The 16,399-nt window shown below is 40.3% G+C and overlaps 1 protein-coding gene across 2 annotated transcripts in view; it reads left to right on the top strand.

The window, feature by feature from the left end:
* Positions 1–16,399, top strand: part of LOC141774474 (sodium/calcium exchanger 1-like) — a 173,436-nt gene that overhangs the window by 111,104 nt on the left and 45,933 nt on the right. Inside the window, exon 5 of one of the 2 annotated variants that reach the window (XM_074647167.1) lies at positions 9,934–10,043. In XM_074647167.1, coding sequence (XP_074503268.1) covers positions 9,934–10,043 — 110 coding nt within the window. Of the gene's footprint in view, positions 1–9,525; positions 9,633–9,933; positions 10,044–16,399 lie in introns of both variants that reach the window. The other variant, XM_074647168.1, reaches the window with a different exon arrangement.

Raw genomic sequence — 16,399 nt, 5'->3', positions numbered from 1 at the left:
TAGTCTGCGACCGAAGTCCACCCACCAGCAATCTGTTCCACACAAACAAACTAGTTCACAGTCTGAAAGGCCAGTTCTACACAAACACACACACCTCCCACTTTTCCGAACATTTAAACAACAACAGGTCGGACACACATACATGCATGTGCACACATAAAAACACACGTTCATGTCACTGACTACTGTGTAAATATGTCATTTTTATCTGCACTTTAGCTACACAAACAAAGAGAAACACACAGGTTTGATCCATCACTGTCGTGTAAATCGGTCCTGGTTGTCCACTATCCCCCGTCCTCCACACACACACACACACACACACACACATGCACACGCACGCACACACGCACACACACACCAACCAGCTGAGCGGCAGCATTTTTTCCTCAAACCTAAAATAAAGCGGTGGTTCCCAAACTCAAATTTTCCGATCCAAATACGTCGCTGAGGCAGGTTGCTGGGGAGAGGGGAGTGACCGGCGCTGCTGCTGCCTGTGGTGCTTTACAACTTCCTGTGTGTTTGTGTTTGTGTGTGTGTGTGTGTGTGTATGTGTGTGTGTGAGAGGCAGGAGAAAGTGCTTTGTTAGTGTCAAATATGTGCCATGCAGAAACAGAAAGGCTCTTTGGGTAACCGCACACTGGCCAGACGGAATGCAAAGGAGCTTTTACTTTGAAGCTTTTTTTATAGAGGCAGTCGCACAGTTGAGTCGTGAAACGCTGCAGAATGTTTCAGGAAACAAACCGACGAGTCAAAGAACCTGATAGTGATGAAAAAAAACAAAAAACATTATATATGTACTGGTGTTATTCTGAAATATGTTTTATATGTATATGTAAATGACTTGGCCAAACAATAAAAGCACATACACCAGGATTTCAAATGCATGCATGTGTGGTTTTAGCCCGCTGTCACCAAATGGCGTATCAATGACTGGTGGTAATTTGTAAATCATTTTGCATGCAATAACAACGCCTTTGTTGCTCTTGGCGCATCATGTGAACGCCATGTTGTCTGTACTGACTGCAATGCCAGCCCATTCGCTGGAAAAGGCGTATAAATGCACAATAATGTGCAAGGCATTTAGCGTGCAATAAGTACGCCTTTCTTGATTTTCCGCATGTCTTTTGTACGCCATATATCCTGTACTGACTGCAATGTAAACACATCCGCGTATAGGGTAAGAGGGTAAAAAGTGAGGAAGGCTGCTTATGGCAGGCATGTGAGGAGGTGGATGGGCCCAACAAACACCGGACTTTTAACCAGGAGAGTCATATTCGAGACCGTTGTTGAGCGGTGTTTTGTTTTCTAAATTATGTTAGTGACACGTGATGATTGTCATGTGTTTTTTTATTGACGTTTGTGAAGTGTTTTCTGTAGTTGTTTCTGTATGTTTTTACTTAGTTTACATTCTTATTTTAAGCCCAACCATGACGTTTTTCCTAAACCTAACCAAGTAGTTTTCTTGCCTAAACCTGTCAGTGTAATGTCGTGGTATTTATATGCCTGCCCGTGAGACCATGTTTGTAATGCAAAAGCATCGGCATAAATATGCTATGTTCAGAGTTAGTGACGTAGAATAGAAGGAGAGAGAGACTGCTCATGGTGGACAGGAGGGCAGGTGGATGGGTCCAACAAACACAGGACTTTTAACCAGGAGACCGGTGTTCGTGTCCCAGAGTGTTGTTGAGTTATTTTGAAGTTACGTTAGTGACGTTTGTGTTTTCCATACTTATGTTCACGTACACATTTTAGTTATTTTAAGCCCAACCATGACGTTTTTCCTAAACCTAACTAAGTGATTTTGTTACCTAAACATCGGGTTGGAAATGTAAGAGTTAAGAGTAATGTAAGTTTAAGTTTTAAACAGTCTCTTTGTTTTTTGTGGCTTATTTCGTATGAATTTGCTTAATCTCTAATACAAAACTGCCAAGCATTGCCACATATCTTCCCCTGTCCTGTTTCAAGTTCTAGTGTCCTCTCTTCTCTGGGAATAAACAATTTATTGCATAGTGAAGTGTTATCATTGAACATTAGAGACATGACGGTAATATTGATGTTTATGAGACAAATCCTTGTGATCTTCCTAGTCGCCATGTCTTTCATGTCTCAAAGCATTATGGCAAATATTCCTGGTCCTGCAAAATCATTTATCTTGCAAGGAGATGATGATGGAAGATCATGACAACAGAAACACGAACAACCTTGACCAACAGTGACATTATATTTTGGCACATTCAGACTGGCGAAGGTGTTTATGAGTCCGTCCACTACTTCAACATAACTCAGTGGAGCTGTTTTTGAATAATCTATCAGCCGTTGATTCCATTATCTCTTATTCTTCTGCCTAATTGTAGGGACGTTTTCTCTATTTGAGAGTTTCAGTGAAATGTTTTGTAAACTCTGACAGAGGCCAAGTGTTAAAAGTGTTGCAGGAATTCTGTTTATGGAAGACAACGGAGAGGAACAGTGGATGAAACGGCGGGAGGAGATCTGTCTCAGCTGCTCAGATGTTCACTTGTTCTTTATGCCATTTTTTTATTTTTTTGCAAAGTCAGATGGAGGACATCTCTGTGGAAACATCGATGTACACACATTGTGTGTGTCTGTGTTTGCATTTTTGAATTCCTTCAGTGTGTTGGTTTGTGGGTGCGAAAGCATGCTGGTGTGACACATTTGTGAATGCTACCATGCAAGTGTGATACCACCTCTGTCTCCGTGAGTGAGCGTGTGTGTTGTTGTGTTTCTATCCTTGTGAGGACCAGTTTGACTTGCAAGCGTTGAGAGTTTTTGGAAACGATTTTGGCCGGGCCTCTGTCAACGGGGCTCTGACTTTGCTTTAAGGGTTAATGTTAGGGTAAAGGGTTAGTTTAAGGTTAAAGTGAGAGACTTAAGGAATGCATTGTGTCAATAAGGGTCCTCACAAGTGTAGAAGTGCAAACATGCATGTGTGTGAAGGGTGTAAATTTCACATTCAATGTGCCGCTATCACGTGTTTCTCGGCACATTTCATACTCCATTGAACCAACACCTGGCACCCACACACACACGCACACACACACACACACACACACACACACACACACACAGAAGCATTTGTTCACACTTCCCTTACTGTATATATAGTTTGTAGATTAACATGAGATCGAATACAGACACACAAAGAGGCTCCACTTACAAACCATGTAGGTTACTGTGTAATATCAAAGTGTCTCTCACACACATTATTACATACACACACACACACACACACACACACACAAATCAGTGTATAGTGTGTGTGTGTGTGTGTACAGTATGTGACCTCTTTCTCTCTCTAACACACTCACTTGTCAGTACACACACACGAACACACACATCATTGGTCTGGAAACAATCTTCTCCACCCCTGTTGGTTACCCAAACATTGTGTTGTCATGGCAATGTGGACAGCGTACAGTACAGCCAGCATGTTTGTCATGTGGAGGGAAGTGTGTGTGTGTGTGTGTGTGTGTGTGTGTGTGTGTGTGTGTGTGTGTGTTTGTGTATTCGAGAGTGTTTATGTGTAAAACAAGAAAGTGGGGTGCAGATAATGTCGATAAATCCAGTTCATTGTGGATGAATTATATCTGCATAGATGCACTGTCTCGATATGTTTGTTTGACTGTGTATGTGTGTGTGCGTGTGTGTGTGTGTGCATGTGTGTCTGTGTGTGTGTGTGCATGTGTGTCTGTGTGTGTGTGTGTGTGCGCGTGTGTTTTTCCAGCGAGTTGGTCATCTGTGAGGTTTGCCAGCTTCAACAGAGGAGTCATCATTCCCAAACTGGGAGGGAAAGAAAAAAAAACGAGTCCACCAGTCTGTCTCTGTAAAAATGATTCATTTGCTCGTTTCTATGATAATATATGGAGAGCTAAATCACAATTTGTGTTCTCTTTCCACACAGAGAGTCATTAAAGTTCCCTCTGATTACAAGTCGGATAGCCATCAAAATGTTTTACGAAGGCGATAGATTAAGTTAATGATACAAAAACATTATGTTCTGTTGTTGAGTTGATAAAAATGTTTTTAAGGGAAATACAGCCCAAAATCCTGTTCTGTTCACTACAGCGTTGCTCTGGGTCCACTTTTAATGAGAGCTCTGATAGCAATGTGGCTGCAACATGAGGCGGTGATAGGAAGGACAGCCGCTCAGAGAAGGAGCCAATCAACAAGTTGGTAAATCTGAATGAAACACCGACTTTACAAATTGCAAAATCATAAAAATTCCTTTATCATATTTCATTATTATAATAAAACTACTCCATTTGGAGTCAAAATTATACAATTTAGTTGTTTTTTATTGATGTTATAGTGTGCACAATGGTAGAATGTGATGATGCACAGGGTAAATGTCATGGCCAAAGGCTCCATTGTGTTCACATAGCCTCCTGTAGAGGATATCAGTAGTATTTTAGAGCCAGATTCCCTTTCAAGAGGTAGAAAACACATTTGGCACACTTTGGGTATCCAACTGGCCCAATGGAGAGTCGGCCTGGTCCTATCCTCACTAAAACCTTTGTAGAATCTATGTGCTTTGTGTTATTTATATCTGCTTTGGCACAGTTGTAGTCAAGGAGTTGCAGAATGAATTCAGTGGCATCTCTGTGCATGGCATCATTGCTATAATGGTGTTATCCACTGTCTAATCTAGAAAACATTTTAGGCTAAGATAAAAATATTTTTTTTTCGTTTGGTTCATCACAATTTACTCAGACATAGTAACAGTCACAATGTTACTAACACTGGGGATGGATTCTCTGAGGTCTTACCTATCCATAGAGACCAACATCATGCATATAGACCTGGTAGTTGTGGAGCTATTCTTGATTTATTTTGGGTATGTCTGTCTAGGAGAACCACACCACAGGGCTTAAGAGGTTAAACTGAAAGAGTCGCAGTCTAAACTTCAACACCTTATATTTATAGTTTTACTTGTTCATACATTTCTTTGAGAAAAAGAAAACATTAAAAATATTATTATATTTTCATCAATTAATAAGGTATGGAATTTGGTATAAAAAAGGGTTTCTTATCTAAAATAAATAACTAAAAATAGTATGGTTATAGATAACAAAAGAGCCTGAATTTACTTACACAACTGTGATTAAAATGTGAGGAATAGTCGGAAGGTCTCCACGAAGAGGGTGAGGATGAGTATGTGCGTTGGCAAATGGCATAGTTGCTTTCTAACTTGCTAAAACGTCTCTGTCCCTCCGTCCTCCTGTCAGAACCAGCCTGCTCTCCCTACCTCTACTCCGTTGGTAAGAGGCCTCATATTATTTGAAGTAGTAGTAACAGCACTTCCAGTGGGAATGTAAACATCGCTGTTCCCTGAGCCCTCGCTCCGTCAGCTGGGAGGTTAAGTGCCTTGCTCGAGGGCTCCACCTTGAGGCAGGGGAGGGTTTTGACTCCATCCCTTCAGCTGCTGTGTGAGTGTTAGGTGACAGCCTGTTGGTCCTGATCTTCTCCAGGCCAGAAGGTGAAAACTGCTCTCCATCTGCTGTAACAGGACAGTGATAAATGGGCTAATCCCTCCCATAGTGTAATGAGTTAACCCCCTGACGTCTTCGTGTGAGTGTGTTGGTTTGCATATGATATTTTAATGATTTACCCTCCGCTGTGTTTGTATTGTGCAGCTGACAGATTAACCTGTGATGCTCTTGTGTATAATTAGTAATAATGTGATTAGTAGGCTGCTTTATGTCTTCATGACATCAATTAGCTGTGCCGCAGATGCCAAGGCTGTTGGTGGTACGAAGTATAAATGTAGATTTAGTTATCTATTTAGGTACTTTACTTGAGTATTTCCATTTTATACTCATTTCAGAGGGTGTGTACGACAGCGTATTTGGGCAATTGTAGGTAATAAAGAAATAAAGAAATACGGAGCTAGTAATTTTGGCCTCTGAGCGAGTCGAAGGTCCTGAAAGATACATATACAGTACGTGTTTTCTTTCATGTTCTTTCTGTGTTCTTTTATGAACATAAATACATACTAATACAATGAATAGGTTTTGCACACGGCGGCTCACGTCACCGCAGTGTTTAACGGTGGCATCTCTGGTATGATGACATTGATCCATCCTTGCAAAGTGAAGCAATGTGGTTAAAAAAAAAAAAACACATATTTTTATTTTCTTTCTTGCAAATTTATGACTTTATAACTTTAAAAATATTCAAGTTTTGTTCCCGTAAATTTGTTCATTTCTTCTTGTAAATTTGCCACTTTAATCTCAGAGAATATCAAAGTTTGTTTCTCATAAATTCTGAGCCTCCCCCGGCTCCATATATGTATATATATTTATTTAATTTTTTTAAATGGCCCCATTACACCATCGTAGTATTGTACTTCAACTCAGCTAGTTTAATTTGACAGCTAGTCCAACAATATTGGGTATATCATATTCTAACATCATCAAACGGGGTCATTCTGCACAATAAGTATTTTACTTTCAGACCTCAAGCACATTAAACTAATAATACATGTGTACTTCTTGGTATTAAATACTTTTATAATGTGGTATTGGTACTTTTACTAGGATATAACTTGAGAATACTTCCTCCACCAGTGCAGTCTGTGTGATGGAGACAGATGTAAAGCTGCCAACATGATGCCGGCCGGCTGGCTGACGATCCAGATTGCAGGCCTGTGATCGGAGATAATGGCTTATATAAGCGCGCGTGTGTGTGTGTGTGTGTGTGTGTGTGTGTGTGTGTGTGTGTGTGTGTGTGTGTGTGTGTGTGTTCCCGTGTTCCCATTTCACACCCTATAGGCCAGATTATGAGTATTCTCTCAGATGTCTTTGTTTTTCGCCTGTAGTGGATTTGGATCCGAATCTGGGTTTTGTTCCAGACTGGAAACACAGATAAACGCACACATTCACACACGCCCACAGGCGCTCACTCACACACTGACTGTATACACTAGTGCGTACCGCTCCACAGCCCTGTGACCTCACATAGCTCGCCTGCCAAATATGACTGAGGCCAAGTGACACAATAAATACACACAAACACACACTCTCCATACGGAGTCTTACTGCAGCATTCGGTTGGTCAATAATAGCTACAATTGATGGTTAAAGGATCGGTGAAAACTCGGCTCCAGAGAAAGAAATCATTGGCTTGTATTTGTTCATCGACATCCTGTAACACTGTAACACGTTTACACGCTGGTTTATTGCTGTTTTGACCCCCTGAGACCCGTGATCCTGACTGACTTTACTGTCTTTCAGAAGCTCTAGTAGGTTCAGTTTTAGGACTAGAGTGAAGACAAAGATATCATATGAAACTACAAAACTACGGAAGCCATTAATAACCATATTTCTGCTACCATATCAGGAAGGAGGCTAAATAACACTCCAAAGTTGGGCTAAATATTAGCAAGGAAAAACTGACATGGCCATTTTCAAAGGGGTTCCTTGACCTCTGCACCCAGATATGTGAATGAAAATGGGTTCTCTGGGTACCCACGAGTCTCCACTTTACAGACATGCCCACTTTATGATAATCACATGCGTTTTTTTCATGCAGTATAAATGTGTTATTTTCGCCTATACTAAAATGGTGTATTTGAATATTTCTGCATACTGGGGTCCCTAAACAGTCTTGTAATTACATAAATTGGGTATCACTGTAAAGCTGAGACTCTTGTGGATCCAATGAGCCCAACTGTATTCATGTGTGACGATGTTAGTCCCCCTTAGGAGCCATTTCATTGTAGTGAGACCATTTTTTGAAACTTGACCTCACTTTATAAAATGACCTGTGGTGACCTCTAGGATAATCACAGCCTCATGAAACTTTACAGCCACAAACTAGAAACCTAGATCATTCAGAGGATGGATGGATCAAACTAGAGACCTACAGCATTCAGAGGATGGATGGATTAAACTAGAGACCTACATCATTCAGAGGATGGATGGATCAGACTAGAGACCTACAGCATTCAGAGGATGGATGGATTAAACTAGAGACCTACATCATTCAGAGGATGGATGGATCAGACTAGAGACCTGGAGCATTCAGAGGATGGATGGCTTCCCTAGGTAGACTGACAATAAGGGGGTTTCTGAGCAGTTTCCAGAACAGAAGTGCTCGCCATCCAATCGCTGAAATTCTTGCAGAAATCTCCAAATGTCAAAACGTTTTTGACACCAAATCACAGCATGGCTTTTTCTATGATGTTCCTCGAGGTCTTGATCAGACATTGAAAGGTTTTGATGGAGAACGATCGCAGAATACATGTGAAAGATGAGATTTTGGCTCATGGCACAGATGTTTGTAATATGTTACATTTCAGGAGGTTGTTGAAGAAGATAGACTTGAGATGGTTGAGTTGTATGTGTGCTGTTTCAGTAGCGGTATATTGGCATGTTCAATGTGCTGATTTCTGAGCAGTTTCTCTTGGCTTTAATCACCAACCAGAGCTGGTTGCACTGGGTGTTAATTGGAGCAGCAGCAGACATATTTTTCTGTTAAAAAGAATCACTTCTTCTTCATTGTTGTTTTCATGCTCACTCTCTCCTTTCATTGCTTCTGGTCTTGGATGTTTTATTGTTCTTCTAATGTCTCAGACTCGCTGATATGTTCAACTTTAAAGACTACAGTAAAGCTACGTGTCAGTTCACTTTCAATTCAGCCAAAAATGTGAAAAGAATCCATCAACTCACCACTAATTTGTTTTGGTATTATTGGCTGAGTATCATAACCTCCACCTTTTACAGTAGATTTTAATGAAATTCTTGGATTGGCTGAGTTGACGGTGAATTGTCCTGGTTTCCCCACAGGCATCAAGGAAAAAAACATCCTCTATTGCTCAATAAATGTAAATTCAAAGATATTACACAGATTCAGACTTCAACAGTTGTCACTGCATGGGATTATATTATGTACAATAGTTTTATAAAAGTGGAAAGTGTGTAAAACACTAAATTTGCAAACCTGCTGCTGGACCCTAAAAGCTTGCAGATCGTACGAGCCAAATTCATCATCTTGATTCACGATTGTTCGGCTGCCAGAATGACTAATGGAGATGATAAACTCTCCAGCCACTGCCAGACTTCATTTAGCTTTGAGCATCCAAGTGACAACGTTTTATTTTATTTTATTTTTTTTAAAGCCGATATCAGGCTGGAACGGAAGATTGAATTCAGCCTTGATTGGGACCGCAGGCTGGCAGAGTGAAGAGTTTATCAGATTAATCTTGATCTCAGACTAATGTGAGCTGCTTTGATATACTATCCCAGATCAATCTGATGTTAGATGTTATGCTTAGATGAGGTGGAAACAGAAACTTTTATCAGTTTACCTGATAACTAGACGTTGTTGGAGGAAATTTAAAAACGCCTTTAGATGCTTGTGGGGAAACCAAATGCTGCTCTTGTCTGTTTCCTCTTGGTTTTCCACTTTCCAGTCTGTCCTCCCCTCACTTTTCTGCCTTCTCTTTTTTCTCTCCTCCTCCTCTCTTCCTTCCTCCCCCCTCCTCCTCCTCCTCCCCCTCCTCAGTAAAATCATCAAGGTGAAAATAATCGACGACGAGGAGTACGAGAAGAACAAAACCTTCTACGTAGAGATCGGAGAGCCTCGCCTGGTGGAGAGCAACGACACCAAAGGTCAGGAAGGGGGTGAACCCCTCGACCCCAGAGTGTCCGCCACATTGCAGAGGCTGCATGTTCTCACCTCATGGAGGCACACGGGAGGACATTTAGATTTGCTACCTCCTGATGTGTCCTCACTATGACCGTGAGCATGCAGCAGGTTGTGGATCACCTCATCTCACCACATCCACTACTCCACCTCGTGTGCGCGCGCATGTGTGTGTTTTTGGTGTACATACGTTGTCATTTGTTTTCCATGCATGCATTCACCACCACCCTCTATATGTGTATGTGTGTACGTGTGTGTCCCATACAGGAAGAGCATAACCATTAGGATCTTAGACCGGGAGGAGTACAATAAGCAGTCCTCCTTCTACATGCTGCTTGACACCCCCCAATGGAGACGCAGCGGGAAGGAACGGACAGGTGTGACAGCCAATCAGCACTGAGAATACACTTTACAAGTTTTTTTTGGAGAATCCTGAATCAACAGGCCGATCGCACATTTAACTTCTTATCCGTCATCGACACAACACAAGATAAACTCACACTATAGTCAGCTCAGGAAAGATTTGCTAATGCAGCTGCAGTCTGTGCAATGTATGCGCAGATTATGAGTCCCAATTCTATACTTCATACTAATTCTATGAAGGTTTTGAGTATGTAGTTTGTTCACGCTGTGTTCATACTTAAAAAGTATTGAATTGAGTGTTTATGGACCCTATTCCACCACAATGCATTGCAGAAAAAAAATAGAGGAGCTTGTCACAACTTGGCAAATTGTAACTTACTATGTAAGGTCATGAAACAGATCCAGGAACATTTCAGAAAGCAAAAAATAATAAAAGAAATTTGCTGTAACTTTAAATTGAATTCATGATATTCTAAAGTTGCAGTTTGATACGGCAGGTGTTATATAATTTCCTGTTCGTTAAGTGTATGGATTTCACAAGAAACGATACTTCGGTACCAAGTCGATGCCAAAATTCTGAAAATGTAACGGTACTCGTTTTTGTACAGTACTGCAGGTACCGTAGGTACTGGAGATCAAGGCTCGAGACTAACGGCGTACCATCGACCCAGGGACGATAGGAAATTTCCCCGATAATGCTACGTTGTGAACAACAAATCCATGTTGAAATCGGCAGAAGGAGAACTAGTTAACATTAGTTGTTAGCAGCCGGTGGGCAGCACAGTCCATGTGAATCCAGAAGTCAGCGGTGATTTATTTGTCACGTAACTTCCGTACTTAAGTTACGGCACTTCCGGTGTTATTTAAACCCAAACCACAATCTTTTTCTAAACGTAACTAAGTAGTTTTGTTGCTCAAACCTAACCAAGTCGATCCTTTTCTAAACCTATTTAAGTAGTTTTATTTTGAAAAGACTGGAGCAGAAATTGACACGTGAAAAATACATTGTTGAAAGTTGTGCTGAGCGTCACGAAAAAAAAGAGAAATTCGTGTCTATATACACGAATCAAATAGATTACATTTCATGACTATTTCACGAACTGCCGTGAGACATTCCAGATGTGTCCCAGTTTATTTCCTATTGCAGAGTATGTGAATGACATAATCTGACAGGAAGTAAACATGGACCCAAGTTGTTGCCTAGCAATAGACTTCCATTGAAATGGTCTATAACGAAGCTAACCGCTAATGTACGGAGATTATATTTGAGTTACATTATGATGCGTTCAAGCTCCATTCGGTAAACATGAGCATTGGGTGAATCGTTACATTATCATGATGTGTTCAAATGTAATCTTGTAAAATTTAGTTTTTGGTGAGAAACTTGAGGCGGATCATCAGGGATTAATAATAAATTCTTTAAAAATCAGTCTGCTAATGTTCAAGAATTGTGGAATTTCACTGGTATTGGTATTGACAACTACATTTCTGTATACTGAATACAGTTAGTATGTAGTGTAGAATTGGGACACAGCAAAAAGCACCATCTACAGAAACCAAAACAACAGAAAAATGAAACGTAAAACAGTAACACCCTTACTGATTGATTGACAGGTGATCTCTGGGAAGTGCAGCTAAGACACTACTGGTTAGAGGACATCAGAGAGGAGGTGTGATACTCGTCTCAGTGGACTTTGTGCAATTTGAATCATATTTATTTTATGCAAAGCCTAATACGATCGCCCAGACAGGAGCACTTAAAAGTTGGCAAGGAGAAAAAAAGCACTTTACATTTGGCAACACTACAAGAAATAAAATCAAAGCATCGGTTGCACTCCTACCATATTTCTAAAGTGACAAAACGCAGAGCGGCTCCCTAATCGCTTATGTTTTAACAGGCCTGTTGATTTGGGATTCAGGTTGAACACACACAGGAGCGATTCTGCTGCTCCCCTTCTGTACTTCTCAGTTATTTCTTCCTTTTTTGTGTCTGCTTTCCCTCCTCTGATTCTCCTCAGAGGTCTGTACAGAAAGCTCAGTGGGAATCACACCTGTCCTCTCCTTTCTTCTCCTTTCTTTTTCCTCTGCCAAGAGCTTTTCATGCTTCGATAACTGTTCTCTGCTGGCTTTTTTGAAAATGTCACTGATTGCGGATTATTGGCACTAAAACAAACATAGATGATATCCAAGAGGGTCTTCAGAGTGAGTATGGCTCTGATATAAATGGCATTCATGGGCAGTCATAGCCAAACATGGATGTATAAAGAGACCTGGATACAGCGTTGGAGGCTCCGGTTCATTCCTGTGAGAGTTGCTCAGCGGCACATGAAGCCAAAACGGCTCGACTGCCGAGAGATAAAGTACCTGGATCATCCGGCGATCTTCCGCATCCATTGGGCCCATAGAGCAGGCGTAGTAGCGGTTCCTTTAACTCCGTCTCCCAGCCCTCGGTCCAGCCCTCGGTCTGGATCTCATTCACATGAACGGAGGGAGGAAAATAACTCTGGATTCAGCTATTAGTACATTTTATAACTCTTAAGATCTAATGATTTAAATAAGGGCTATTCAAGTGTTCATACTGGGTAGTTAAAATACCAAAAAATAAATATCCACTGAGTTATAGACGTCTCTTTCCCAATGTAAATCTATGGGGAAAAGTATTTTTGACTCAATGGCATCACGTGACGGACACGGAAGTTGTAGTACCGCCGAAAATTGGCATCAACGACCAGCGCTCTTCTTGGCGGCTTGTAACCAAAGTCATAGTTTTAACTTTATTACTTCTCTAATGTCCCATGGCACAAAATAAACACCCACAGGACAGACAGACCTCAGTGTTGATGCAGACTTTTAGGCAAATAGCATAAGAAAATTATGTTTACATGCACACTAATATTCCACTATTATTCAGAATATAACAATATTCTGAATTTGATAGGGGTCTTGTAAACAGCATATTCTATTTGGATATTATGAATTAGGCCTTATACTGAATGGAGCATTTTCCGGTTAAGACATGTGGGATATGCTGCTATAACTCAGGTTTTAGGAGCATTATTTGGACGTGTATACAGCACATTGAGAATATGTGTCTCAATTGGGTTTGTTACCCCAGTTTGCGACACACGGCCTCTTGCCTGTTTACGGCCAGCTCTGTGCGTTGTACACAAACCAACTATGACTAGTTGGCAGAGATGCATTCCCAAAAGAGAAGAAGGAGAAACACACCTACTTTTAAACATTATGAAAGATTTGGATATCAACAGGTTTCTGAAAATGCACAAATATTGTAACGCCGAAATTTTCAAAGAGTGTGGTTGAAGGAATGAAAGAGGGAGGCTGCGTTCACACAGTCCAACAAATCCACCACCGATGGAAAACTTAGGAAAAAAATCCTATTTTGACGGCTATTCACAGATGCCATTATGAAAATAAACAACACACTAAACTAAAGTGGAGGAAACGAAAAACGAAAACCCTCAGTTAGAGGATGCAACAAGTTGGGCCAGCTAACTACACCTAACTACGTTAGCTAACTAACTAGAAAGACACTGACAGACAGATAAACAGATTTATCAGTTTGCTGCTGCTCAGACTCAAACGAGCACGAGTGCACCTGCAGCTTGGAGGATGACGTCTGACCTGCAGCTTCTACTTTAGTCACACGTCATATTCCCATTTTACCAACAATCTTCCTTTCTTAACTTTGAGCACAAAATGAAGTTATTTGTCAAAAACAAAAATTGGCAAAAACATTGTGGCTGATCAACTTAGTCAGGAAATGACTCAAATAAATATTGAATATCATAGAAATGCTAAAAAAAAAAACATTGGAACAGGAAATACAAAGGGGCCTATTTAAAATGTTTATTTTGTCAAGTTTGTAAAGGTGTATAAGAAACAAAGCCTCTCCTCTTCAGGGAGACCGTTACCAGCTAAGGGGTTATGTTACGCACTAACTGTGTAACATTGTCAAATAAATTGTACAAATTGGTGCAATTAAGACACCGTGGTGGTTCTGGTTTCAGATGTGCGTGTGTGTGGGTGTCTCAGTCACATGCTACATCTGTTTCCACTGCGTTCATCTGTTATCTCTCCCGAGCTGCTCATCTCCCTCCATCTCTATTACCATCTAATCTAATATAGAGTTGTAAAAACACAGGGGGATTTTCCACTTGTTATTTATTTGCCTTTCAAACACAGACAAATGCGCATTTAGCAATGTTTTATTTTTTAATTAACTTGGAAGCAAAAAGCAGTTTATGTTAATGAAAGAAATTGTTAATGTTTTAACTGAAACTAAATGCATGTTAATGTGAGGTGGAAACGGGATGCAGTTTGAGCACAGTGCTGTTGTCTAAAGGGGGGTTTATGCCCTTAAACTCTACTGGGTACACTCATTAAAAGTAGCTCTATCTCACGCACACACACACACAAAGACAGAGCGGTGCTATCAGTGTGTTAATGGCGGCGTGTGTTTACCAGGCATCAGCAGCGTTTATAGTGATGAAGGGATCAAAGACAAGGGCTGGATATCACATCATCACAGTCAGGAGATCAAACACACCTCCGGGATACACACACACACACACACACACACACACACACACGTATACACACACTCACAGTTTAGGGGCTGCAGTGCGTTTGTGTTTAATGAGTGTGTTTTATGAGCTGATGTGGTGCTTTTCTCCGTGCTAAATTAGCCCTGAACAGATCTTTATGGCCTCGGCCCATGACGGTGTGTATGTATGTACACATTCTTATCATCACGTGCTTTCTTGTGTTTACACGTGTCTCTGTCGTCTGTCTGTGTGTTTGAGATGGACCCTCACCAGTCCAGAGTCTCGTATTACGTTTATGGACAAAACTATCCAAATCATTTTTAAACTAAACATTCAAGCTACCCTGTAACTTTCAAAGGTAATCCATTTCTCAAAAGTCGATTTGAAGAAAGTATTTGGAGCGTTTTATTTTGGCACAAAACACATTTTTTTAATTCAAGAAACTGTATTATAAATTTTCATTTTATGATTTCACTTTTGATAATATAATTCATTAATCCCAGCCCATGCTGCTTGAATGGATTTGAGATAGTGATCTCAAATGTGCTAAATATCTATAGATGTTTTGATATATATATAGAAAAACAATATTTTATGAACTTAAACAGAAGACGCGTACATTTTCACCCGATTTGACTGTTATCAGGCTTTAAATAGGCATTAGGAGGCGCTATATGCACCATAGATGTGGGTCAGTAGGGGCCTACTGCACCTACATTGTAAAAGTGAAAGTGAAACTTAAAATCAACACGTTCTAACATGTAAAACTGAATAAAACATCACATTTTGACCACAACAAAACTACAACTTCTTTAGGTTTAAGCAACAAAACTACAACTTCTTTAAGTTTAGGCAACAAAACTACAACTTCTTTAGGTTTAAGCAACAAAACTACAACTTCTTTAAGTTTAGGCAACAAAACTACAACTTCTCTAGGATTAGGCAATAAAACTACAACTTCTTTAGGTTTAGGCAATAAACCTATAACTTCTCTAGGATTAGGCAATAAAACTACAACTTCTCTAGGATTAGGCAATAAAACTACAACTTCTTTAGGTTTAGGCAATAAAACTACAACTTCTCTAGGATTAGGCAATAAAACTACAACTTCTTTAGGTTTAGGCAATAAAACTACAACTTCTTTAGGATTAGGCAATAAAACTACACCTTTTTTAAGTTTAGGTAACAAAACTGCCAATAAATGATAAAACCTACTAGTGGGTGTAGTAGGCCCCTAATGACCCACATCTATGGTGCTTATAGCGACTGATAACGTCTATTTAATAGCCTGACAACAGTCTAATCGGCTGCAGGACAGGGCAGGCATAATTCATCCATATTACATTTTTCCATTTTGTAGCAGAGACATAATGGCACTCTGTGTTCCAACTGAGATTGGTTTGTTTTATGTTTTCTCTCCCTAGTTCTTTATTAGTGTTTACAAAAGGCTTTCGGTAAATTAACTCCTCTCACACAGAGAGACTAAAATTGATTTTCTCAATGCATTTTGGCACAACCCACCATGTTTCAAATAGGCTTCTAAGCATCCTGCCCCAGAGACAGCGGCTGAAAACCCACCGAAACAGCCACGCTCACTCTCTAATGTTGATTAATGTGTGAACTGTGCCTTCAGATGTAACTTCCAGGAAACAGCGTTAACATTCAGAGACTGAGAGAACAGAGTCAGCTTTTCTTATTGGAATCCAGTAAGGTCCCGTTTCATCTTCTATCAGACCAGTACTTCATAAGGGAAGTGCCTCTGAGCGAGAGATAAAAGCCTCATATTCTTTCACTTTTTGTTGTTG

The sequence above is a fragment of the Sebastes fasciatus genome, chromosome 9 (genome assembly GCF_043250625.1).
Source record: "Sebastes fasciatus isolate fSebFas1 chromosome 9, fSebFas1.pri, whole genome shotgun sequence".
Lineage (NCBI taxonomy): Eukaryota > Metazoa > Chordata > Actinopteri > Perciformes > Sebastidae > Sebastes > Sebastes fasciatus.
Note: the sequence above shows the minus strand (reverse complement) of the source record. Positions and strands in the feature narration are given on the sequence as shown.